The sequence below is a fragment of the Elgaria multicarinata genome, chromosome 8 (genome assembly GCF_023053635.1).
Source record: "Elgaria multicarinata webbii isolate HBS135686 ecotype San Diego chromosome 8, rElgMul1.1.pri, whole genome shotgun sequence".
Taxonomy (NCBI): Eukaryota; Metazoa; Chordata; class Lepidosauria; order Squamata; family Anguidae; genus Elgaria; species Elgaria multicarinata.
Window position 1 is genome coordinate 101,500,192 of NC_086178.1, and position 26,606 is coordinate 101,526,797.

General features: G+C 39.5%; 1 protein-coding gene across 2 annotated transcripts in view; it reads right to left on the reverse strand.

The window, feature by feature from the left end:
• Positions 1-1,957: 1,957 nt before the first annotated feature.
• WAPL (WAPL cohesin release factor) overlaps positions 1,958-26,606 on the reverse strand; it is a 51,710-nt gene continuing 27,061 nt past the window's right edge. For both annotated transcript variants that reach the window (XM_063133107.1, XM_063133108.1), the window contains 15 exons: positions 25,934-26,029; positions 23,768-23,920; positions 23,404-23,540; positions 19,189-19,300; positions 18,178-18,402; positions 17,654-17,765; positions 14,589-14,686; positions 12,807-12,883; positions 11,859-12,034; positions 10,844-10,959; positions 9,285-9,446; positions 7,651-7,858; positions 6,744-6,832; positions 5,836-5,931; positions 1,958-4,403 (listed from right to left, as the gene is read on the reverse strand). In XM_063133107.1, the coding sequence (XP_062989177.1) occupies positions 4,338-4,403; positions 5,836-5,931; positions 6,744-6,832; positions 7,651-7,858; positions 9,285-9,446; positions 10,844-10,959; positions 11,859-12,034; positions 12,807-12,883; positions 14,589-14,686; positions 17,654-17,765; positions 18,178-18,402; positions 19,189-19,300; positions 23,404-23,540; positions 23,768-23,920; positions 25,934-26,029 (1,923 nt within the window). In that variant the 3' untranslated portion in view covers positions 1,958-4,337. The remainder of the gene's footprint in view (positions 4,404-5,835; positions 5,932-6,743; positions 6,833-7,650; positions 7,859-9,284; positions 9,447-10,843; positions 10,960-11,858; positions 12,035-12,806; positions 12,884-14,588; positions 14,687-17,653; positions 17,766-18,177; positions 18,403-19,188; positions 19,301-23,403; positions 23,541-23,767; positions 23,921-25,933; positions 26,030-26,606) is intronic.

A 26,606-nucleotide genomic window follows, 5' to 3' on the forward strand; every position in this document is an offset into this window, starting at 1 on the left:
TACTAGGATACCATAATTATGAATTTGCTGCCTAGTGAACTGTAAGAACCTGTGCATCATGCATAGGCAACCTGAAACAAAAATGAACCTTCAGCTCTAATATGCAGTACAGATGAGTTATTCACTGCTGACTTATAATAACAGCCAGCCTATTAATGCATGTGAAAATAGGTAAGTTCTTCCAAGAGTAGCACAGAAATTGCTACAAAGAGAATGTGAGTATATAGTTAAAAAAGAAAAGTGTTAGGCTCTAGCTTTATTGTATGTAAGAAACACAGCCCTTCACCCACCAAGCAGTATTTCAAGCTAGTAGCCTATGGCAGCTACTAAATTACCTCTCAAAATTATTTTATCTAGCACACACTACATTCACCACAGGGGTGCCACCAGAAAAATCTCCTTCTGGACCATAATTCTCTATCCTGGCTGCATTGTTTATAACTAGTCGTGTAGACTGCCACTAGCACAGAGAGAATCTTGACATCCCCACCAACTGCTGTGAAACGCTGTGGTGATGATAAAGAGTGATGTGATCTTCAACCATGGGCCAAGTTTTTGGTTTTTTAAAAAGCAACATGCTTGGAGCAGGGATCACTCCCCACAAAGAGGCAGTTTTCTGTGGCATCCCAATAGGGAACGAGATGTGCACTCCAGCATGAATACACGCAAGGAGCTAAGGGAAGGAGAATTTGTAACCTAAATGAAAGTTTTGTAAAAAATCAAACTGATTCTAAAGCAATGAAATAGAGAGGAGTTGGTTCTTTGCCATCAGAGTCACTGGTCAATGACATTTATATTAGAATTAGGTCAAGTTCAACATTAATATGCAAAATAAATGCATGCTTTCATTAAAAATCTTCTTAATTCTAATAGATCTATAAATTACCTTGAATCTAACTGAAAATAAAGTGTCTAGGAATTGGTATGGCCATCAATATACCATAAAACAATACGATATGGGCTTAATGCACAGGAAACAGGTCTCTCTCACTACATGTCAGATTTTCAGTGAGTGCAAAATTTCCTGTACTTGTGTGTAAAAAGCTTTAAAGTAGTAACTTCAAGAATTTTGCCTGTTGTCCATTATGAATCAGCGTTGTCATATGTGCTTTGTTCTCACACTCTGGTCCCTAGACATGGGGATTTCTCTCCCCCAGAGGGTGGGGCCTGCAGAGGGTGCTCAATCCTCTGCGGGCTGAATTGGGCCCAAGCATGGGCTACAGGTTGTCCTCCCATGAACTAGGCTACATGTTGGTTACCTGATGGATTCAACTGAACTGAAACGGATCACTTAGTACGTGTGAAAGGAACTCAGTGTAAGAAGTAGCCCAATATTTAATCCACAGCATCTAATGAGAAATTATCTTTTATCAATGGCAAATTAATTGAGGTGTGACAGCCAGATGGGATTTTCTCAACAAAAAGCTTGAGCATACATTACAGTCGCCATGGGGATGCTACTGAGAACACATTTTGATAAGCAGCAATTAGCAGGTAATAATAATGTTTACCACCTTCTGTTAGGAAGACATGAACAGACCAGTAGAGTTTATTTTCTGGCAAGTTGAAAACCGGCAAGTAATCTCTGCCCAAAGCAGCACATACTGCATGGTGCTTCACTGTTTCCTTGAGTCTTCCAATGTCTTCTCCAAAGCCACCAAGACAATATAGAAACATGCAGCCTGATGGGCAAGTTCCATGGTAAAAATGCTTTTGAATATTAAGAGCTGGGTGTGGATCCCTTATATGGGGAGGTCACATGGAGATTAATTTTTGCACTGATCCTTACTGCCCTTAGCACACTAGCAGGATAATTAAAAAGAAGTATCCACCGAGCCACAAAATGCCACTGCATGATAGCTAGAGTAATTTCAAGATGGCAGCCGTATTGTTTGCTCTCTCAGGTGGTCATGGGTAGAGTCTCAGATATCAAGAAACTATGCTCATTGCATGTATGTTATGTATTGAAAGTAGCAATTTTTATTCGAGTTAAAATTATTTACAAAAACCAAAAGACATACTTCATGAAACTGGTACAAACTATTATTCCTGCCGTTGGCTTTTGCTCCAAAGATCACAGCTGAGAAATACTGTATAAAATAAAAATAGGATTGGATTCAGAAAAGTACTCTACTGTTCTAGTTTCCAATTGCGCTTATTTACATATATATTTACAGTGGAAAAAAGTTACTTTAAAACTTTAAATTTGAAGGTTGGCCTCAAGTACCCATTTAAATGCAGAGTTTGATGAGGGTTTAACAAGAAAACACGCTGCAGCTTGCAGGGCGGTTTCTCTCCTGACCCTCCCCAAAAAACCAAACAGTCTGCATGTTTCAGTGCTTGTTAATTAAAAACTATTTCAACATAAGAGTTGGAATCAATTCCCATTCAGATCACTACCAGTGTAACAGAGAAGCATTGTTCCTGATCCCCCCATCATTGCATCTATTTTAAACATTGCTTGCCATTGCGCATACACAAAAAAGCCTAACTTAAACCTATATGAAATCCAACTAAAAATGGAAGCCATTGCTCTACATTGTTAAAACTAAATGCCAAAAATATATTCAGTAAATCCTGCTTCTCAAAAATAATTTACAAGGACAGCTTTACTAAGTTGCTCTTCCTCTCACATGGAAAGTCTTCCATCCAAGGGCAAACACAGCCTCAGCATCTTTTCTAAGTTACACTGGTACATTATAGGGTATTTTGTTTAAGGTGGTGAGGGGGGAAAAATCAAAAAAGCAGGACCAATATAGGATTTTGCTTCTAATCAGTCACTTCCTTACTGAATTCCCAACAATCTGCATTATCAAAAATAGGAAGACATAGAAGGCAGCCACTGTATGTAAAAAAATGTACAGCTGGCACTGATACAAAAGCACAAGTCTGTAACTTTATACATGGAGATAACACAAGATCTAAAAAGCAGGTTAGATTTTCTGTTATTTCTCCCACGCCTCATTATACACAGAACTAATATTTTTTTTATGGCTTCAAGTTTTACAAATTCATTGAAGTAACATGATGCAACTACCTACACAGGTAATGTGAAAAGTGTGACGCAAATGTCTCAAGAAGTTTTGTGAATATTCAAGACCAGCTTAATAAAAATCATGAGCAATTCTGTCTGTCAGAACAATGAGTGCAAGAGAAGTCACTAATGTTCAAAACCTCAACAACAACAAAAAGTATTTTGCAGGGAGTTTTGTTCCACTAAAGTCCCAACACAATCCTTTGCTGTGAACTAGACCCCCACACAGAACAAAATCTTCGCTATATTCAGCTATTTAAGGCTTTGTTATTGTATGCATTTACCTGCGCAATACTAAAGAAGAAATAGAAAGATTATGTCAACTCGAAACATTAATCCCCATTGGTGTTTTAGCTCCACATTTCTTTCTTGAAAAAAAAAATCAACAGCATTTAAAAGTTTTTGCTTATTACGAAGTATAAACGACCCTGGCATTGAACATTGTTTCACACTATCCTTTTTAACAGGGCACATTTTACAGTTACTGCATTTTTAAAAAAATATAGACACAGCCACCAGCTGGGAGGGGATTTTTTCTCTCTCCTGCATGCCTCTCTTAGAGCTATGAAGTGTTATGGTCAATCAGTTTACAGTACGTAGGCCACGACAATTTTAAAAACTGAGAAGTAGTTTCCAACAACCCAATTTTCAATCAAAACAGTATAAAAAATAAACTATCCAAGCCTCAACCTCTTTGGATTCCAACACATTTTAAATATAGACAGTAGTCAAAATCACAAAAAAGTATTTAAAAATTTTCTATTTTTTATGATTTTGGAATAATCTCTTTAAAAAGCAAGAGCAAATTAAACTCAAATCAGAGCAATGCTGCTGCCCAGAGCATCTTTATTAGAAGATTTTTGATACCTCAGTAGCTAAAGCTGCCTTTGCACCTGGCTGGCATGAAAAACAGTGGCTCAACAGTAAACAGCAGTTGCACTACCAGCAGCAAGTTTTTCCCCTTTAAAGTTGTCACAAACAAAGCCAGAAAAATAAAGAGGGAGAGTAAACCCTGCCAAATATATTTAAATACTGCACTGCATTATTATAAACATCATGAATTCTTGATTTACTTTCCTCAGATGTTTTCCCCCTCATTTTTGATAGTTGCAGATTGATGTGGTAACTGTCTTTCAGAAAATGCTGAGTGTATGTGGTTAAGAGACCAGGTAGCCTTAAAAATCCAAACACGAATGAGACTGATGAATGCTCTTGGTGCATCCTCAAGGACTTTTCACGACTTCTTCCTTTGTGTAAAGGGTAGAGCTCCAGCATTCGAATGCTTGTTGCAGAATGTGAGTATCTAGCAGTGTTCCAAGTATTCAATCACTCTAGAGATAGATTTCTGGCCTGTTGTTCCAACAGCACACTAGGAGGGTAAGGAGAAAAATAACAGGGGATGTTGACCAGATATATAAGCTGCATTTTCTTTCTGACTTAAGGATGATGTGACTAATCATAGTTATAGCATTTCCCCAAATCACATCAAGATGAAAAGCAGATTTCCACATTTGGAAGAAAAACTATTTTGTATTTAATAACACTCTGCCTTATAAAAAGTCATCAGCTTGATATACATTGCCATTTATCAAAATTTGCCACACGCGCCTTGCAGTACTAGGGAGATTTTCTGCAGCTGCCACCCCTGCTGGAGATCAAATGATCCTATGCTTTATGCAGGCAACATAGTTTGGTGGGGGTGATCTTAGATTAGAGGATGAGGATTGGCTGCTTTGCACATAAGATAGTAGAGGCAATTCTGGCAATGGGATCCAGGCCAAGAAGAAGGAACAAGTCTCACCCTTGTCACTGCCATGCCAAGGATGGGGGGGGGGGGATTCAGGTCCCACTCAGGACCAACCCTGTCCCAACATGAACAGGGGTGGAGGAAATGGGGACCTGACATGCTACTGCCTCTTCCTATGCCTCCTTTTCCATTACAACAGGTATGCCGAATGTAGATTGGTATCTACAGATAGATCTCTGGGCAAATTGCACCAGATCACCAAGGCTTTCTGACTTCCAGTTGTTTAAACAATAAAAATGGATGTTGTTTTAAGTGGAAGTTGAATCCCTGAGTCACTACTTTACACCTGACCTGGGCTGATGGATTTCTGGCATTCGAGGAAGACTGTGGTAGATCACACAAGCCAAAAGTCTGCCCACCCCTACATTACATGCTAATATAGTAGTTACTGCTGGAAAGGCCTTTTAGATCCAATTGACAGTTGCCCTGGGACTGCAGAACTGAAGGACAGCATGCTCTAGCCTCCACCATCGGACCAAGGCAAGGCTGCTCCCCATTTTTCCCAAGAAAGAGCATCATGGCAACAGCAAGAGCAGCCTGGCCCCATCCATCGGACAGAGAAGGAGCAGCTGTAGGAGTTTGTTTTCTCCCCCTTGCCAGAAAGAACACTTAGGATGCAATCCTATGTATGTTTAGATAGGAAAAAGCCCTACAACTCCCAGCGTGTAGTCTGGGGAATGCTGGGAGCTGTGGGACCTTTTTCTGTCTGAATGTGCATAGGATTGCACCCTTAAGAACTAGTGCCTGGATTTGCTCTCTCTCTCACCCCCTCCCCAATCCTCTTTCCCAGTCACTTTTCCTTTTGTGTCATGACTGTAAGCCTGAGACCAGGGACTGTCTAATTATTGATCTTTGTAAGCTGGCCTGGGAGCTGTTTTCGGCTGAAGAGTGGCAACACTGCCACAAAAGTAGCAACACTGCCACACACCTCTCAGGTATTTTGAAGTGAAAAACACAACAGAGAATTAATTACAATCCTTTATATAGTACTTACAGTAAGGTTCATAAAACTAAGAAACTTTTTGAGCATTTCTGTCATGATTGAGAAGTCCCCTTCAGGTAAGTATGTCCTCACACTAGTCACATTGATCTAAGGAAATAAGTTTTTAATTAGGAAGTTTCCAAAATGACAACATGATGCTAGAGTAAGTGCTCACATATTTATTCCTCACATCCTGTGCTACATACATCGCACCTCCAGTACAGGTAAGATGTCCAAAAACCTATCTACAGGTCCCATGATGTCTAGACACAACAACACTACCTAGCATCAGTAGTGACTTATTCTACTCTGAAATGCAGAACTTTCAAGTCATTAATCTCAGCATTTCATAAAGGTTGGAAGTAAACCCTGAATCTTCACTGAAAAGGCAGAGACTCTCCTCTCCCCTTTCTCGTTGCACACAATCTTATTTATGGGTTTTTTTTAAAAAAATGTTTTGACTGGCAATTGGACCACATACAGTAATATAGAAATGGACAGCAATGAACAAACACAAACTGGAAATAACCCAGAGGATCAATTCTTTCCATACCTGAAAGACACTGCCTTCAGAATTTGGGAGCTCTGCTTTTAATATCTGCCTGTGGATATTTCCAAGCATGTTCTAGAGTCTAGGCACTCACTCCAGTTTAGAATGCAAAATACTTTCAGGAACAGGCATTAGTTTAGGGGTAGAGCACATACTTTGCATGCAGAAGGTCCTAGATTCAGAGCTACTGCCCATCAAAGAAGATAATACCAGGCTAGACTGATTAATGGATCTGATTTGGTGTATGGCAGCCTCATGTGTATTATACATACACTTTTCCTATACACATATTTAGCGAAGTTCCTGGCTTTAAATAAGTCTATTTTACTCCACATTATAGACCCATTTAATACAATGGTTGGTTCCTTACTGGACTCTCCTGGCAGAGACAGCCCAGAAGCAATGCTGTATATGATGCCACAATGCAATCTTCCATGTGCTTCCCAGCATGCTGAAGGGCTGCAATTAAATAACAGAGTTTACCATAAGTATATACACTTTAAATTCAACTATATTTTAATGCAACTTTTCTGGTTATCCCCATTGCTGACCAAAACCTGGTATCTTCTCCAAACACTTATAAAACAGCTATTTATACACAAAGACACTGCAAAATTGTACATCAATGAAAGTCAGCATTTCTAACCCACCGGCTTGGACACTAGTATTTAATAAACCGCCAATTTTGCCCAGAGCACTATCGTCTTCCCAATGAACATCCTGTCAAGTTGAACAGACATATGTAGCCCTCACAGAGGCAGGACAGTAAAACAAGTTGGGGGTAAGGGTCAGAAGGAAACCACAGAAAAGAATCTTAGAAATAAGAAAAATGAATGATTACAGAGAAGTGAAAAGACAAGATGATTGCTGAAAAACAATGTTTAACAGAGAAAATCTGACAAGATTTGAACCAAGAGAAAGGGGTTGAAAGCCCAAATGAACCAAGATGTAGGAGTGAAAGGGCAAGGTGAAGCTTCATTTTATCCAAGATGACAAGGCATTAAGAAGCACAGTTTTCTATATTTCATAAAGGAAATGCAGTTTTCAGGAAGAGAAACTGAAGTGAGACCAGTAACAGGAAAACAAAGGAAGTCCTTTGACTTTCTTTAAAACACAACCACATTTTAGGAGAGAGACTAAACCAGGGCAAGAGCCCACTTTGTTATAAGAGGCAGGACAGAGGACTGTAAAATTGCAACTCAGAATCATTGCTTATTTAGGCAACTCTTTGCCACCACAAAGCTGCCCCACCCCTTCCTTAGCAACCCCACACCTACCTTTATTAAGATCAAGCTCTTCTTCATCTTCTTCTTTCTTATCTTTCTCTTCTGCATTTTCTGGCTTTTCTGTAGAGACCCATTGGATTTCTCCACTTGTCTCCTGCCACTCCCCACTCTTGTCATGTTGTGCAGTAGGAGCTTCTTTAATCAGCTCATCCGTTTGGCTCTCTGCCAACTGTGCTGCTCGTTCACGCTCAAGGAACAACTGAGGGGAAAATTCCACCGACGGTGAGTCATGGGACCAAATGCTATATGCTACTTAACTAGAACTATGGAACATCTCACCTACACTATATCCCCTCCTTTGCTTCTATTAACGTTAACTTTTCTACTCAGTGTTTAATCCCTTTCATAAAATGATTCAAAGATTATATTACGTTAACAGTTTATGTACAGTATAATAATAAATTCAGTCCCAATGCAGAAGCCTATGTGAGAACAGCCCAAAGTATCTGGAACCAAGCAGAAAAAGTATCTGTTAATATTTCAGCAGATCAATGCATAAGCATCCAATTCATGTCATATATAGCACACTCTGGTGAAATGGATTCAAATGACTTTGGATTTCTATGAATCCAACCCACAGGTCCTGCAGTGGAACAGCATTTTCTGTGTTGCACAGACTTAGACCAGTTTTTTACATAACTGAATTGTATGCAAATTTAATCTTATAAAAATCAAAAAGTTGCTGGAAAATGCGAGAATATATACACCATTTAAAGGCAAACACAAAAAGCACTGTTTTATAAGTCTCTGATGTCTCTTCAGCCTCTGCAGTACAGCAATCTTTTTTGTGTGTGAGCACTCTGCTCATTGTATGCTGAGCAAAAAACAACACACAAAATATTATATGCCAGCAAAAGTTCCATAAATTATGGCAGACTTTTTTTGCGTATTTTCTGAACAGTGTGGGGGAAGGAATCCAATTTCATCAAGTTCTATTCGCAGATCTCCTAGGATGCATTTAGCACGGCCCTATAAAAAGTAGAAAATAGCTGACAAGGCTATTGCCGTCATCCTATCAGCTGAGGAAATGCTTGAGTCGATCAGGATGATGACTGTGTCAAGTGTTCACCTCCACTGGATTCTACATAGCGAGCAAATGCACAGATTCCGTACCTCCAGATTTGTGTGCCTGCATTGCCTCTCAGCCGTGCACAGCTCTCTTCCACTGACATTTTTGGTACAGTTCAGTCATATGAATTGACAGCAGCAGCACAAGCTGTTCCTGCACTCGGGCTGGGGGGCTTGCTACATAAGCCCAGGGTTCAACTTGTTATGCAGCAGTTCTTTTTCATTGTGGGGCTGTGGTCAGCTGTCCCGATTCAGCCAACCACTGCCTCTAGACGTACTCCAAAGCAAAGCTCTGTGCTGTACGTGGGCACACCACTCAAGAGCCGCCACTCAAGCCATGGCAACCATCTGCACACTGACTTTAGCTGCTCGGCGCATACCAGCGATCCAAGTGCAAGGCAAATGTACTAATTATATAGGCAGTTGAGAGGGGATGGGAGTAGGGAACAGTTAACAGTTTAGCAACAGTGCTTGCTTCCTCTGCGATGGGCAGCTTTCAATAAAATACCTTGACTGTTACCACATTGCACTTCTTTTGAATTAAAGCTATGACTTACCTGTACTAAAGCCTGAACGGCAGCCATCTGTCCAGATATGATTATGCTATCATCAGCTTCTCCCAAACAGAAGGAATCAAAGGAACAAGATGTTTCCATATTCACAAGACAATGACGATTTCTTGCACTGTACTCTACCAGATTGATCAGGAGACCCAAACCCTGCCAAAAAAAGGTCAAAAGTAATAAATTGCTAGCTCTAACTTAAATATTTATTACTCTCCAAAGAACAGGCTGTTAACATATATGGGCTTTTTTGGCAAGAGCAAGTGACCTTTAGGCAATATTGACTGTTGTACATGGTCTCCTACAACCCACATAGGCATACAACAGAAAATTAAAATTGATCATTTATGCTACACCTAGACATCTCAAATTAAGTAATGAAACTGATCACTGAAATGAGATTGGCTTAAAGTCACAAGAAACATCTGGATGAAAGATCTTTGTCTGTTTATACTAAGTGATGATTACACTTGCTATCCTCTATCTTGAAAATGTCTGTTCTAAAATCCCCATTTAGGCACAGAAATGTTTGGCAGAGTTTTTAAAGATGTAATCGGGGGGTTTGGCAAGTGAGGCCATTTATTTATTTCATCTCCCTAACTAACCTAGAAGCAAAGGAGAATGAATCTCAGGTATATATAACCCCTAAGATCTGCAATTCCTACAGGGTCCTCTAGTAAAAGTTCACCTTGAAGTGGAATTCTGTGACAAGTCTACCTCTGCCAAAGTGCTACTAAGGAACATGGGGGATTGAGAACAGCCATCAAGGATCACAGTGATGCCTCAACTATGAAATAACCTCCCAAAAGAGTTTTGTCAGGCCTCCTCTGCCTGCTTTTAAACAGGCTCTTAACAGTGCAAACCTATACATGTCTACTACAAAAGCCCCTTGAGTTCAATGGGACTTACTCCCAGGTAAGTGTATATAAGATGCAGCCTAAGAAAAATATATATTCTGGCAGACATTTTTTAGTTAAGGGTTTGATGTGTTTTTAGTCTGCTGCTGCTATGTTGATACTATTTTATTGTTAGGTTTGTTTTTAATTTTCTTGTGGTTTATATTTTTATTTTAAGACATCTTGAGTTTCTGTTTTATCACAGAAAGGCAAGATATAAGATGTCCAAAATATGTAATAGAATAAATAACAGCACTGTCCCTATACAGCTTGTGGACGTCAGAAGAACATTCACACAAAAAACCTCTTCGTCTCGTACGAATTTTAAAATGAGAATGCGATTTTATCTTCGGCCTACAACTGAAGATTAAAGTATTTGGTCTATATAGAATTTTATCTGCTATCTCACACAAAGGCATCTCACACTAGTCAGGGAGTGCACTTCGTTTTCATTTTAAAGTTTAATAGAAGATGACAGCTGAATCAAGATATGGCTCTCTTGACCAATTTGTCTGTTATAATGTGTTAATATCAGCATCAACCCACTTAAACTAACCACAATAGTTCAAAACAGTTTTTGAGTTTCATGAATATGTTTCCATCATTTAAGTCCACTGAACACTTAAGAAAGGAGAAGAAAAGAATGTTTTTTCTTACCAGAACCCGAATATCAAATCTCTGTTCTTGAGGTAGGAACTTTGGAACCTGAAGCACACAATTCAGAGCTGTGCTGATAAGACCATCTTGCTCGCCTGTTTTAGTGCTACCCCACTCTGCAAACAAAGACATGAAAATCAGACACATTCCAAAAATGCTACCTGTGCAACTTAAAACAACAACTGGCACTTGCTGGCCATTTTCTCATTAAAGATTGAGAAAATCGCCAGCAAAAAACATTACCTCTCTCGTAAGGACCAACACCTCAGTCCATAATGGAAGAAATTAAATATGGTGTTTTGACAAGAATTTTACAGCTAAAAATTGGACCAAACAGCAGAGCAAACCCAACAAAATTAAAACCCCATTATGACCCTCCCATGCCCTAGGTAACGTAACGTAACTGACCAATCACGGCATATATCTCAAATTTAACTCAGCTGGCAGTCAAAACAATGTATTTGACATTTCTTCTCTCCAATTCGTACTTCAGCGACATTTGCAAGGTCAATCCAAAAACTGAAAACTGCTTTAATGAAAGGATTCGTTTGTTTTCCATTGTTTTAGTCTGGTAGCCCTACAACATGCACACACACACACGCATACAATTCTATAATCAGAGTATCATCAGTGTTTGCAGTACAAACACAAATTCTGCTCAAGCGTCAGTTAAATGCAACGTTCATGTTCGCAGCATTGTTTTGATGAACATATAAAGACATTATCTCACCTCCCACTGTATACCTTATTACCCAACTACCTAGCCTAAGCATTAATGTATTTTATTGTTTATTTGTAATATTTATATACCGCTCCCCATTCAAAATTTCGGAGCAGTGTACAAGATAAAATAAAAACAGAATAAAACACCTTAAAATAGATTTTTAAAAGCAGCAAAATAAAACATAGGAATGCTTCTCTCCAGATAGCATGGAGAACAATCTGTTTGGACAACTGATAATCTGATTTTATGTTTCAGTATGCAAAAACCCTACAATAAAGGAAAGTTACTTACCATTATCATTTGTTAAATTGAGTAAGACGCCAATGATGGCTCTCATACAGTCTTCCACTGCCTTACCCACATGGTTTGTTACATTCTGGTGAGGCAGCAGCTTACTGTCTGGAAGACAGATGGTGTCTTCAGCACGGTTGTATCTCTGAATCAGCTCCTCACAATGCTGCAATGCCCTGAAAGTTTTTAAAAAATAAACATTGCCAAGAACACGTAACACAAATCATCTCTATCTCACAATGAAAAAAAAAAGTGCTTGCACCAAGAAACCTAGCTCCAATTCTGAACGGCAAGCTTAATTTTCATCTATTATGCTCTTAACTATGCCAATGACTACTCAGTATTGGAGCCCACATCAACAGCCCAACCCCAATATTATTTTTCAAAGGGTAATCCCGTATGCCTTTTATCATAACAAGAAGTTTGCGGTGTGGGTAAGTAGGCAGATCTGAGAGAGCTGGAAACTTAGCTCTCTGTCATGGACACAATGCACTATCCAGCCCCTGCCCAGCCTTCACTAAACACCATCAACAGATTAAGCTTTTCTCTGTAACCACAAGGCTTTGCACAGAAAACATGCACCACTATATAAGGCCCATATAATTAGCTTCATGATGCGAATGGAAACATATGTGTAGAGAATTTATTTCAAAACATTTCCTTTATTGGAACCCGTAATTTACATTTTATGCTCACAATAATTTATCAAAGCAGCTCTTATGTCAGTTATCCTGACTGCCCCCCCCCCCCTGCCCCCTAGACATTTACTTACACTTTGGAAGTTCTGTGGGGTAGTTGATGAAAGAAAAACTCTCAAAAAACTGATGCATGGTGAGATCTTTATCATACAAATAACTTATTCTGCTAATAATTCCATTGTCAATGGGCATAAAACCAAGCATTTCAAAAAGTGTACCATACTACATTAAAATAAATATAAGAACTTACTTAGCTGAAGAGACTATGAGCTGTGAATCTTTATATGCTATCAAGTAACTTTGATTCTCTGGATTATGAACTGTTACCTAAAAAAGAAAATGCCACATAACAATCAGGAATTCGTGTGTGTGTGTGTGTGTGTGTGTGTGTGTTAGAGAGAGAGAGAAGAGAGAGAGAGAGTCTGTCGCTCAACTCCTTTCATTGTTTTTGTAAAAAAACACAGTGACTGTAGTATCTCAAGCCTGTACCAAGCTGCAGTTAATATTTTTACTACATGCTGAGCAAGAATCATTCAGCTTTTTCCAAGTTCTATAAAACTGGGACTTTGGGGAAATTTTATCATTGCAGTTGTGTTCTTCATGGCATGCTGCAGGAAAAAAACAGGAAAGGCATGCGTCTGCCCCTTGAGTATACACACTGGACCCCAGGAAAAGACCCTGCAGTCAAATGTGTTCTAGAATGTTCCGAAATGCCCTGCACCAACTTCCCATGTGCGCACCTTCACAGCGATGATAAAAAAGAATGAAAGAAAGTACCCGTGGCCCCTATAAAATAGAGCTGAGTCAATCATTCAAGCTACAATCATTAACATTTTATTAATTATTCTCTGTATCAATGTCATCATCTATTGATTTTCTATTTCTGCCTTTCTACAGAAGTCGGCAAGGAGGCTTATAATAATCGAATAACGAAACAATACAAATATAATAAAAAAATAGAGGGCCATGAGCCCCCAAGTAATCCTTAGGAAGACACTCAGGGAGATTGATCAGTCCCAACTGAAAAAACTGCGTGTTTCTCTCAGAAATAACACAGCCGCTTGGGCTGCAACTGTGCAGTCCTAGCCAGCTCAAAGGAAACTGTCTCAAGAGGAAGCTGTGCAGTTCCTAAGCTGGCTGAAAAGGCCTGAACTGGGGCAAGATCTCCAGACTCAGGCCAAAAGATGTGTGCTGTCCCTTAGCCAAATAAAACAAAATCAGGCAACCTTCTCAGAACAACTCAACAAGTGCACAGCCAGTTTCCCTTGACGTCATCTGTGTAAATCCACCCCAGCCCATGTGACTGCAAGCAGAGAGAAGGAAAGCAGGGCTGTTCCATTGGCTTTGCTGAGACATCAGCTGCCTTTGGGTCCTCTTCTCCCTCATCTGTCACCTAATAGTACCTATTCAGGCTACTTGAAGTGTTTCCATCCCAGATGGTCATTATAAGAACTGTAGGAACTGGTGCCTGAGTTTGCTTTCTTCCCTCCTCCTTCCTCATCTTTTTTCTTAGTGTTGTGTCTTTTCGATTATAAAGCTTAGGGCAGGGACTGTTTTATTATTAACCTTTGTAAGCCACTCTGGGAGCCTTAATGGGCTAATCAGCAGGGTAAAAATCCTTCAAATAAATCAAGAACTATACAAGCCAGAAGCAAAAGGATGTGGCTGTAGGTCTATTTTTACTCCCAAAGGAAAAAGACACACACAAAAATGACAAAACCAGTATTTTCCTCTCCCCACTGCCCCAATATCTACACTGAGCAGTAGTTTCCAAAGGCCTCAAAGCCATTTGTGAAAAGACCTAGAGTTGCCGAAGTGAGGTAGATCCTTATCATTTTACCTAGGAAGCCTTATTTGAATATGGCCTATCAACATGAAGCCAGAGTTCCACAAAAAGCAGGGTGGCAGCCAATAAATCATGCAGGAGTTTTAAGGAGCTATAAGGAAATGGACCATGAACCCGACTTTCCCCATCTGCAGTTCTGAACCTGAACCACTCACAAAGTCCATTCTCTTAGTTTTTTATACTTACGCTTTCTAAAACCCGTAAACATCTTTCTGCTCCCCATAATGAAGCAACCAATTTCTCTTCATTCTCATCACTGCTCAAGTGATCAACACATTCTTTAACTGAGAAACAAAGAAAAAAGTTATTATTAGAGTATTAAGACACTGTGCAAGGACCTTTACATTCTAAAAATTGCACAATGTAATCCCAACCCTAACACATCTATGTGAAACTGTATAATGGCTGGTTGCTAATTACAATAAACTTGACTTGACTTCCGGATATGTTTTTTGGGCTTTGGAGCTGATTATGTTTTTTGTGTGTGTAGGGTGGGGAAAACATGGGGCTGCTATAAACACTGTGCTGGGAATAGAGTGTTAAGGCTGTGGACAGCAGGTGAGAGGAAGTCCTCTGAGACACCTTTGTGCTATTTCCCTGCTGGTCCATTTCCCAGCCTCAATGACTTTGGTAGCTTGTCTTCTCTACTTTGGTCTGCAGGCTTCTCTACTTTGTGGGTACTGTTGATGGATGCCAAGTTGGCTAATATAAAAGATTATTTCCAACCTCATTGTGGAAGAACATTCCAACCAGGCTTGTGTCACCAAAACCCAGTGAGATGAAGGGGGAGGAGTTGACCTCTCCCAAATGTGTCCACCTGGGCTTCTTGACCAGCAGCAGGCTTCACTAGATAGGCAAGTGGGAGGTAGCCTTGATCTATAGAGATCCCATTCCCCTGGTCAAGTACCCTATCCAACAGTCAACCAGCTTTGAATGTCCACAGTTGGTACTGGGAACCTGAGACAGGATGGGAATTCTGTTGGTGAAGCAACCAACCCATTGCCTAACCGTCTCCCTGCCTGAACTGACAAAGGTTGTCTTGAGAACCCCACATTAGTGGTCTTGGAGCACTTCAATATCCACAGCAATATCTCAGTTAATATATGGCCCAATGCATGTGGCAAGAAACACTTTGGATCTGATTTTCTGTATGGGTTTAGAGGAAAGAAAATGATATGTGGGTTGAGGAACCAGTAGTGATTCCACTGACATACATAGATAACTAATCAGTTTTGACCTTAAGGTTTCCACATGGAATTTGGGGATGACCTAGGCCACTGATATGATTGCTCCCAAATGTCCTCAACCTAGTCATCGAGCCAATTCAATTCCTTGGTATTCTGAGGAGCCAAGGGCTATGAAATGACGGGATTAATGACTGGAGTGCAAATGAAAGATGACCAAACCAAGTAAGAATCCATCTTACAATCAAAGAATAGCAGAGTTGGAAGGGGCCTACAAGGCCATCGAGTCCAACCCCCTGCTAAATGCAGGAATCCACCCTAAAGCATACCTGACAGATGGTTGTCCCTTAAATCTTACTCTACATTGCTGATGGCAGTGAAGAGATCAGAGCTTTTTTAGGTGGTGAAAGATCTTAGAGTAGGCTCTGGGGGGCAACAGCTAAAACCCTGGAAGGCCACCGTGATTTACTTTAATTCAAATTGTCACACAAACAGCAAAGGGCTATTTTAAAATTTCATACAAAAAATTATCAAAACTATGTTAGCATGATCTATATGTTTGACCTTGCATGTCTGGGCATCCTAAACCATTGAATTGCAAAACATATACTGACCTGAAAACAGAATATCACTTGTTATCATCAGGAGGACAACACTGATTTATGAGGCAGTCCTGGCTCCACTCAGCCTTTTTTTTTTTTTAAAGCAGAGCCTCAAAGGCGTTTAATAGCACCAAAATTTCAAGATTGATAGAAAGTAGATACATGGATGCTTAAGACAGTTTAGTTTACCCCTAAATAAAGCCTAGTTTAGCAAACAAAACACATTAAAACTGTTATAAAAGGATGTTTTTGCACCCAAATGCTGCATAAATGGACAAGCCAATCCTATGGTTCCACCATGGCAGCAGCTGCTACACTAATGCTTGCACCAGCTTGACACAGCTAGGATTCAATGTTCTTATATCAGTTGAGTAAAAACCACAATACCACCATTAGAAATGAAAGCTAATGTAGCAGCTTCATCTCTAGCAACCCTGTCAACTTCCACCTGTCATGACACTAACAGCTCTCGTACTAGATGTACACGAAAGCCATATCATAAAACATATAGCAACATGAATGTCATGCCACCAGTATTCCATGAGTGTCAGGAAAACCAATCAACACTCCATCCTACGAACATGCATCATTGCTAAAAGAGCCTAAAACACTCTACTAGCGCAGACCTCCCAGGGGTCAGTGGGTAGCAAACGATATCTGCAACTTCAAATGCAGGGTCTGAATCCCATGGGAGCTGAAATGCAGCCTGCAGAAGCCTACATACAGGAAAAGACATAGGCTACTTCTCCTCCCATTAATTAATTAATTAATTAATTAAGTTTCTTTACCACAAATGGCCACAAAGGCAGTGCACTATCAAAAATAAAATAATATAATCATAGATAACAACAACAATGCACTGAAGTAATTTAAAACACCAAGTTAAAGACACACGTCCTAATATCTTTATCAACACCCAAGTGTTTGGGGGCCAATCATAATTCTGGTAAGAGAGCATTGCACAATTTGGGAGTGACACAGGAGAAAGCCCCTTCATATATGCCTGACAAATGGACCTCTGCAGACACAAGTGCCCTTAGGAGGGCCCTTCCTGCAGAACATACTAACTGTTCATAGTAAGACAGAGGACTTGTTCACATGATCAAAGCAAGCCATGGTGGCTTGTTGTTTGCTGCAGCACACGCCGGGTGTGATTTGTATAATCACCACCCAGCCTTGGCTTATTATGCCATCCGAACCTGGGCAGCATGGCTTTTTGGAGAGTTACACAACCCTCAAATAACTATACAACTGTCCTTATTTAGCCACAGTAGCTTGATTTGATTGTGCAAACTGAGTCAGACAGTACCTTAGATATCTATCCAAGGTATTAGAATATTTATATATTTGGGGTGTTATAATTTAAGAAACAGATTTTTCATTCTACCATGCTACTTATATAAAAAAACTACTTTCCAGTTATATAACCTATGTACTTTAATTCTCTTCAGGGCAAAATTAATACCTTTATCTACAATATGATCAAGTCCACCAAGAAGTCGCAGCTCTTCTTTAAACCAGTCTCCTGCCCGTTTTGACGTGAGAGAGAGCAGGGTCTCCATTGCCAAGTGACCGGTCTAGAAAACACACACAATAAAATTAGTTTGTGAATTAGAGCAATGCTCTATCAATTACTTTTTCTATTAATGCTTTATAACGTGATCTATGCATTCTGAGTTAAATGTCAATCACAATGAACAAACAACCATGAGGTGAAAACTGCACAGTTAAATATTAAGTGGCTAGGTTTTATATTTCAACACTCTTTAAGTGCCCTGGTCATTAAAAAAAAATACATGACGTGGGAGGAAAAGGCCATGACTCCCCTACAGAAAAACAAGGTAAATTGCTGCTTTGTTTCAGGAAAGGGCATTTCCCCTACACTCTATAAATATGACTTAAAAAGCAAATTTAAAGGGTTAACAAGACAGAACAGTACTTGTAGATTTTCAAATTACAGCAAAATTAGGTAAAAATCTCACCACCCACCGTTATATTTTCTAGATCAAGGTGTTTATTGTGAACAGTTTCACAGAGTCTTCTAATTTTTTCCTTAATTTTGTTCATGTCCTTTTCATTGAACAATTTGGATGAAGGTTCTTGCTCTAGTTCCAGAAGCCGAATCATTAGATCTAAGCTGGCTCTATCTAGATCCATGTTCAAGCGATCTCTGCTCAAGATATACATTAAAGCTGCTGTACAAAGCGATAAGTTCTTCAACAGAAAAGGAAAAACAGGAAAAAATAAACATTTGCAAGAAATAGGAATTTAATAGGTAGAAACAATAGGGGAACCAATGCGGTATAAATAGCATACTGTAGGATTTAGATCGACAAACATACTCCCCAAATCCCTGCAAAACTTCCACACAGACTGTTCCTAGTTGAGATACAGTGACATGGGAGTGTTCTGATGATCACATAGGTAGAAGAAGCCATCATGGCTTCTGCCCCGAGCGAGCCACACACGCGACTACCATGTGTATAATTCCCCACGAGGCAGAGCAGGTTGGCGTGTCATCAAACCCAGCACACATCATGCCGGGGATAGCTTTGGACTCACGATACAACCCCTACTGCAAGCCGTGGATTATAGGGAGGGTACAAAGCCAGCCCTGCTGCGCTGCATCTTTGGGGAGTTATGCAAATGACAGTGGCACCTGAGGGGTAGGGGGAGAAGCCACAATGGCTTCTTCTCCCTACGCGATTGTCCGAACTCAGTCATAACATTTTGTGAACCGCCCAGAGAGCTTCGGCTATTGGGCGGTATAAAAATGTAATAAATAAATAAAATAGCTTCACTTGTCTAGGGATTCTGTTTTTGTTATTTTGTTACCATAAAAGACAGCAAATCCCAAGAAGCAGTATCTTATTAATAGCTTCCATAATATGAAAGCCTTTGCTTCTGAGTTATAATCCAGTGAGTATTCTGCAAAAAGATTGTTTCAAAGGAAAATGGAGATTATTTTGAAACATCATCCCACACATAAGATATGCATACCTGGTGATGCTGCGAGTCATCCAGTGTTTTGAAGACCATAGCTACCATTCCATGTGCTCTCAAATGCATCCGGAAACTGGGCATGGCGCACTTTGTCGCCAGGCTGATAACACTAAAAACAACAAAACCTGGTAAACCAATGTATCTCTTCAAGTCTCTATCACAGACAAAACCATTTAATATTTAACAGGAAGGCCAAGCTTACTGTCCCCCAACCTTCAGAGCCACAATGGAGCTCTGCAGAAAATCATAGCACACCAACAGGATAAAAACATCTGCCAGGGCAAGCCCTAATTCGGGTGGTAAGGTGTGCACTATAGGGCAATGTTACTCTTAAACTGGGTTTGCATGACATGGTAAGCCACGATGGTTTATTTTTCTGTAGTAGTAAACAATAAACAATAGTAGTTTATTGTTGTAACCATAGGTCATAACAGTGAATCAAACACACACATGGAAATAATAAAACATATATACATCATGCATAAAGGCAGCAATAGTTAATTACTAAAATACAAAAGTAATTAAAGGTTTCTGTATGTCTGCTGTTCACCCATTTTACCGTCATTTCATTAGTAGATGTTATGTACTTGATAGCTCTGTAATTTTAACCATATGCAGTATTGTATAATAGTACAGTAAAATTTCAAGTTTGTATGTGTTGCAGTGATCTGTGGATTGAGCAATAAACGTTTTTGTATACTAAAACACAAGTAAAATAATAAAATTCTAACTATCTAACTGTGGTTACAGCTATAATGAAGGCAATCCTGGTACTAAAACTAATCCTAAACTACAGTTTAGCAAAGTGTCCAACAGGTTTAGTAGATATAGTTCTCTTTCTAATTTTAAGAGTCAGCAGGGTAAAAATGACCACTTGGTAACTTACATAGGGAAGTGTATCTGCCAGCAGATAATAAAACACATTCCGGTTCAGAGCCTGTGAATTTAGCAACATTAGCAACAATCTGCCCCAGTGTTTTATCTCTAACTGCTTCATAAAGTAGGCAATGTGGGATGTAATGTTTAATGCCCTCCACTTGCCACTGGCTACAGGGGCAGAGACGCTGCTCCAGGAGAGTTGCAAAATCTGCCCTCAAGATATGCCGAGAGCATGGATTGGAAGCACAGGCTTGTAAATGTCTTCTTTAGTGGTGCATCTGCAAGATTAAATAGATACTGAGAAGTAAATGTATTTTCTTCATGTTGGGGGTACCACAGGGAGAACTCTGAGTGCTGGATCAAACTGACATCTTGGCTGGCATCCCGCTCAAGGAGCCAGTCACGAAGGTGTTTTTTTTGTGTCCCAGGACTTTTTGTCCTCCAACAAGGGAAGAGAGTACATTTGCAGAAAATAGGACAACATATTCTCCCACTAGTTTCTCTCCCAAAAGTTAACTAAATTGTCTTCCCAGAGACTATCAAGTTTCTGGCAGCATACATAATCCTCCTCTCCATTTAATCCTCACAACAACCCTGTGAGAGGAGTTGAGATGAGAGTCTGTGACTGGCCCAAAGTCACCCAGTGGGTTTCCATGGTCAAGTGGGGACTAGAAACCGGATCTCCCGACTCGGAGTCCAACACTCTAACCACTACACACACTGTCAGGGATGTCCTGACAGCAAGATCACTTTACCCTGAAATATTTTGAGTGCAGGGGCTGTTTATTTTTCTGAATAAGCCATGATCATTTATCGTGTCGTCTGTGAGCAGTCTTCCCCAACAACGGTGGCTCGTTCAGCTAAAATAAGCCACACTGATAAGCCGTGGTCTGCAGTGAGGTTTATTTAAACCATCATGGCTTATTGTGTTGTCTGGCGTACCACAGTTGTTTAAAGATTGCCTGCAGAGTCTCTTGGCAAGAGCGGTCAAAACCACTGCCAACGTTCTGCTCCAGCCAGCAGATCTGTTTCCCCAATCTGCCTAACAGGTTATGCTCGTCGCCCAACCTTGCCCTGGCACTGCATTCTTCAAACTTCCTGTCAAACACCTTCTTGGTCAGGCGACAGCAGCTGCACAGGATTTTTATCGTGCAATGGGTACATCCCATGAGGGACACCTTTGTGAGAGTCCTGCAAAGTTCCATGTACAGCCCCCACCCCCTTTCAGGGGTTTTGGTGGTACATCAGATCCCTGAGCAATCCTTGCATCCTCCTTAACAAATGTGTTGCTTTCCTTGCTTGGGATGCCAGGGGATTCAAATGTTTGCCTGCAGGTATAGATTGCATCCCATCTAATCAGTGAGATGTAGTATTTTGGTGTACTTGTGGAGGCACTTTGAACTCTAGCAGAATGATTGTGCCTTGTGTGTGGGAGAATGTGTGGACCACTCTAAACTTTAGCATAGTGATGGCCATCTTGGGTTGGACACAGAATTGTTCTGCATATGTACAATCTTAGGGCTCAAGCCATGTTTGTTCTATCTGCACAGCATTATATTTGTGGGTTATTTATTGACAACTTCTAAAATCAACTACAACAGCATTACAAAATGAGGTCAAAATGGCTCAAAAGTGATACTAAGCTACACTAAAGAGACTAGAACCTTAGGTGAAATACATTTATCCCAAGACCATTTTTCTTCTACATATTGTATTTCACTAAGATGTGTTTTTGGTTAATTTTGGTTTCAGGTGAAGAGTTACAACTTTATCTTCTAAGACAGAGAAATCTGGTCATTGCACTTGCATGAATCACTTGCTTATCACACTATCCATAGCCTTTTGCAAGACGCTTTCAATTTAAATTATTTTATCTTCAGTCTGACTTAAGATGCTGCAGTTAAGGAAGGACATAAAGGTGTCATCAACAATCTCTTCTTTCAGTTGCTTGGCTCATTTCATCCTTAAACATTAATAAGATGTTTAAAACAAGTGACCACTGTCAGGAACCAGCATGGGGAGAACTGCAAAGCCCCCTTTTTGCATCACAGAGGACACAGCGCAAGCCGGCTTTCTGTAAACAGTCATCAATGCTGCTTTGATGGAAGGGAGAATGACCGCTTCAGCGAAGGTTCTTAATACGAACTGAACTGTGTTTACATATAGTCACAATATTTAGAGGTACCCTAGTCACTTCATATATATACTACAGCCTTAATGGAACTGAACTGAGGTTTTGACATGCATAACCAAGTCATCATCATTAAGTCCTCTTTGATAGGGGATCAATATATTAACGACAACCAGACATTTCTCTTTTTTCAACTGAGCCAATAGCACTCCATCTTAATAAGCTATATTCAGATAAAGATGACTGTGATAGTGGTTAAGAATCTCTGAGGAATGGTGTGTGTGTGTGTGTGTGTAAGCAGCAGTCTCTCTGTCCCAGTACACAGCACCTGCTGGAAACCATTTCTTGGTGAGGACACTGGCTGCCTACATAGGCAATTAAAATGATGAATTATTAACCAATTGAAAGCAATACAGTGTCTGGACATTTTTGACCTATTTCAGAATTCCAAATATAATCCAACGACATTCTGCCTGTTGGGGTTTTTGTTATTGTAGGATTTATATAGTTTTAGTAGCCTTTTTTCTAGATTTATTTTAAAATTGCCTTGAGCACTCTTTAGAGAGGAAAGGTGGGGTAAACATCAAATAAATAAATACCATTGTCAGAATTATACAGAAAAAGCCTAGTTATAAAAACCAATTAACATCTATTTCCCGGTGTCATATACATTAAACACCCCATGTAACCTTTCAGTTGTCACCGAACTGAGGCATAGCCTCAGTGATGCATGTATGAGTATTCTATACTAGTGTACTGCCCATGTCACCATGAGTGCTAGTAGTCCTGCTCCTTTCTCACTTTTTTGTTCCTCAATCCCCTCATGACAGAGGGGCACCTGAATAACGCAAATGTGTAAGGTTAACATATAGGTCTGATGATTAACAAATGTATCAAGCTACATGGAATGATTTCCATTCATTGCCTCCCAAATTTCAAATGGCTTTATAATAAAACTAGCAATACTTTCAGGCAAATGCACCACTGTACGATTTCTTCATATAACATTCTCAAAGGAAAATAAAATTGCTGTTACTTAGCAAGTGGCCTAGCTTCTTAATTGATGCATGAATAGATGCATTTATCCTCTAAATTCCTAATGGCATAATATTCTGCAACGTGTGCGCACAGAGTACTCCTAAGCAAGTACGGATGTAGTTTAGTAAATGTGGAATCGCTATGCCATATTAGAAATATCTTACCTAAGGCAACGGGTGTTTAGGGGCTGATTGCTCTTCAGTCCACTTAACAAGTATTCAATATCATCTGTGAACTCTTGATTCTCTCCAAATTCTACTACATCATTGAAGTGCTTCACATGTTGAACAACAGTGTATAACTGAAAGGCAGGTGTACAAAGCTTGTTATTAGTTTTATAGCTCACGTTTACGAGAGACTACTTTTCCTGGTAGCATCGCAAATCAGTGGCCAGCTCAAATTGTCAAGTGATCCACTTTTAACAGAGAGACTAATTCTGCATTTACAATTTCTTTAGCTTATTATCGATAATACTAAAAAAATCTATAGGGCATTCTGGAAATAAGGAAAGTTAGATATTCCACTTACTTCTTTGTCTTCTTTCCTACATTTCAAGGCAGTTACTATCTCTTGATAGGGTTGAGTGGGTAAAGTCACAGTTTTTATCACTTTGGGAGGTGGTGCAGGAGCTTTAAACACCCCATCATCTTTATTAACTGCCTCCTTTGAAGACAGCCTTACCTATTAATGAACGGGTAGATGTTTACATGAACAACAAGCAGAGAACAGAACATTATGTGCATTTGTACATTCACAACTTGCCATTTTCAGAGGCATAACCTCAACGGTTCAAAGGTGCAAATTAGATGACTGAATGCGTATTACATGTACAAAATTATTAAATCAGTTTTTTTTAGGATTTAGAGCTTTTAAAGGCTCCCTAGTGAGCAGCTCCCAATTTAGTTTAAGAATCCAGGCTAATGAAACTGCATTAAGCTTTAAAAACTAAACAGATGCACAAGAACACACAAAGACAATTTAAAATGTTTGCAACTACTAGCTGCTCTGCCCTTTAATTTCCGAAAAGCACATTTGTGCCAAGAAAGTCAAAGATTCTGTTCGGACCTAAGAGCAATGTTTGACAGCAACCCACAAACTGTGACTGAACACTGCCATTATATCTGAAAAGGATCATAGTATCAAGTAATTCAAATTTTGTACTTTAATTCTTGGCTATATGATGGAAACATTTCCCTTATTAGTTAAATTCTCAACTCTAGTTATTTGGGACTACTACATATGCAGATTTGGGGGGGTGTCCTTCATAAGATATTTGTCCAATGACAAATGCACCATATGTCCAAGGCATTTAAGACTGAGATGTGCATCTTTTTAGTGCATTGCATAGGTGTCCTGTCTGAGGGGTCTCATCCTACCCAACTTCCCTGTTGTCTCAGAATGATATTTACAGTTCTTCTGTGTGGTGCTGTTTGTCCAAATACAGTAAACGAATATATATAGACTTTTTCATTTGCCTATCTAAAATTCACAATGTGACTGATTAGCGAGATAACAAACCATTTATGGATGAAGTGGGTGAGAGGACCTACTAAGTGCCTATTTAAAAAGTAGGTTAATGATTTTTGGTCATGTCTGTGCTATAAAATAAGGCTTAAAGTTAAACATTAAGAACAAGATGCTTGGGATTGTATTGGTTTATAGTACTAGGTTCTTTTGTGACCGCTTCCCAACACAGACAATACTGTCAAAAATCAATGCCTTGGCCTGAAGGTACATGAAGCAGCCATTTTCCTGAAGCTAAGCAGTGCTGGGTCTGGTCAGAACCTGGATGGAAGGCTGCCTAAGAATCCTATACGCGCTGCCTTGAGTTCCATCATGGAAGAAAGGCAGGATATAGATGTAATAAATAAATAAAATAAAGATGTGGGAAGGAGCAAACAAAAATCTGCTTGACTGACACATGCATTTACTTTGTTGTATGCTCAAATACTGAAAAGCTACAACCAATGTTTTCCCCCTTTATCCTCAACCTTGTTCTTATTTTTGGTACACTTTTATCTAATTCAATTCAGGCAAAAGTGTGCTTTTGTGGGATTTTCTGGGATGACAGTGCTGAGGTAGATCTGGCCTGCAATAGCTTTTCTCCCCAAATGGCTGGCTTTTACATGAACTACTACAGTGCAGTAGCATGAACTGAGGGGAAAGCCTCAATTGCTAGCAAATGATCCATATGTGGCTGGCCGACCCCATGACAGAGGATTTTCGTCAACATTTCTGACTGCATTATAATGGTGCTGTAAGTTTATGAAACAAGGTGCTACTGAGAAAGAGAACTTAATTATTAACTTTTAAGACTTCAGATAAAATCACATAACCAACTCAGAGGCTAAAATGTATAAACATACAATCATGAATGTTTGATTCCAATTGCATAGTCCAAAAGCAGTCTTAAGTGTAAGGAACACAGGTCAACCGGCAATATTCGTACCTGAAACAACTTAAAATCTTATTATTCTTCCTGGTTAAATTCAGAACAGTTATCATACTACAGGTATGACACGACCAAGATCCTCAGTAATTTTTTCGTACTATCTGGCAGTATATGAAATAATGTTCCTAGAGCTTATTACTGTTATTTGTAGCCATTTCTTAGACTACATCTCATGATAAATATGAACAATCTTAAGCTCAGTGTTTAGACAACAAGGGAAGAGAAAAAGATACCCTACTTACAGGGACACTTGGATTTTTCAAGACTTGTGATGCTGGAAGAGCCTCAGATTCTGGCTGATTCCAATGTCTAGCATTGTATACAGCTTTTGTTGGTGACTGCAAAACAGAACATTTTATTATTATTTGGAATATAACCAGTTCATTCTTTTTAAGTACACCACTTCCAAAGCAACTGCTTTCTATCCTGTATGACATTTTACATGAGTGGTTTTCACTTACTCAAAATATTTCACAAGTTTTTAGTTTTGACATTATCTTCCAACATCAACGCTTATCATGTTTTATTCTTTTAAACTCCTATATTCAAATGCAAAACAACATACAAGATAGAGTTGTCCCTGCATATATAAGACATGAAAAGAAACCATGTTCAGCTATGTATCTACCTATAAAAGCTCAATAAAGTAAGAGGAAATTCTCACAAGGTAAGACCAAGACAGCATGTGGAAAATTAAGTTTTAAGGGTTCCATTCTACGTTTTGACTACCACTTGCACATTGGAATTTTTCCTTCCTCTCTTCCCCCTTCCTGAACCTCCCCACAATCTGCTATAAAGGTTGCTCCAGATTTGGGAAGGAGCAGGCAGTTGCAGAGGTGAGTTGCAATGCCCGCATCCACTTCCCACTGATAGAAGTCTTTTTAGTAAAGCAAAAAAGAGTAGTAATCGGATTTC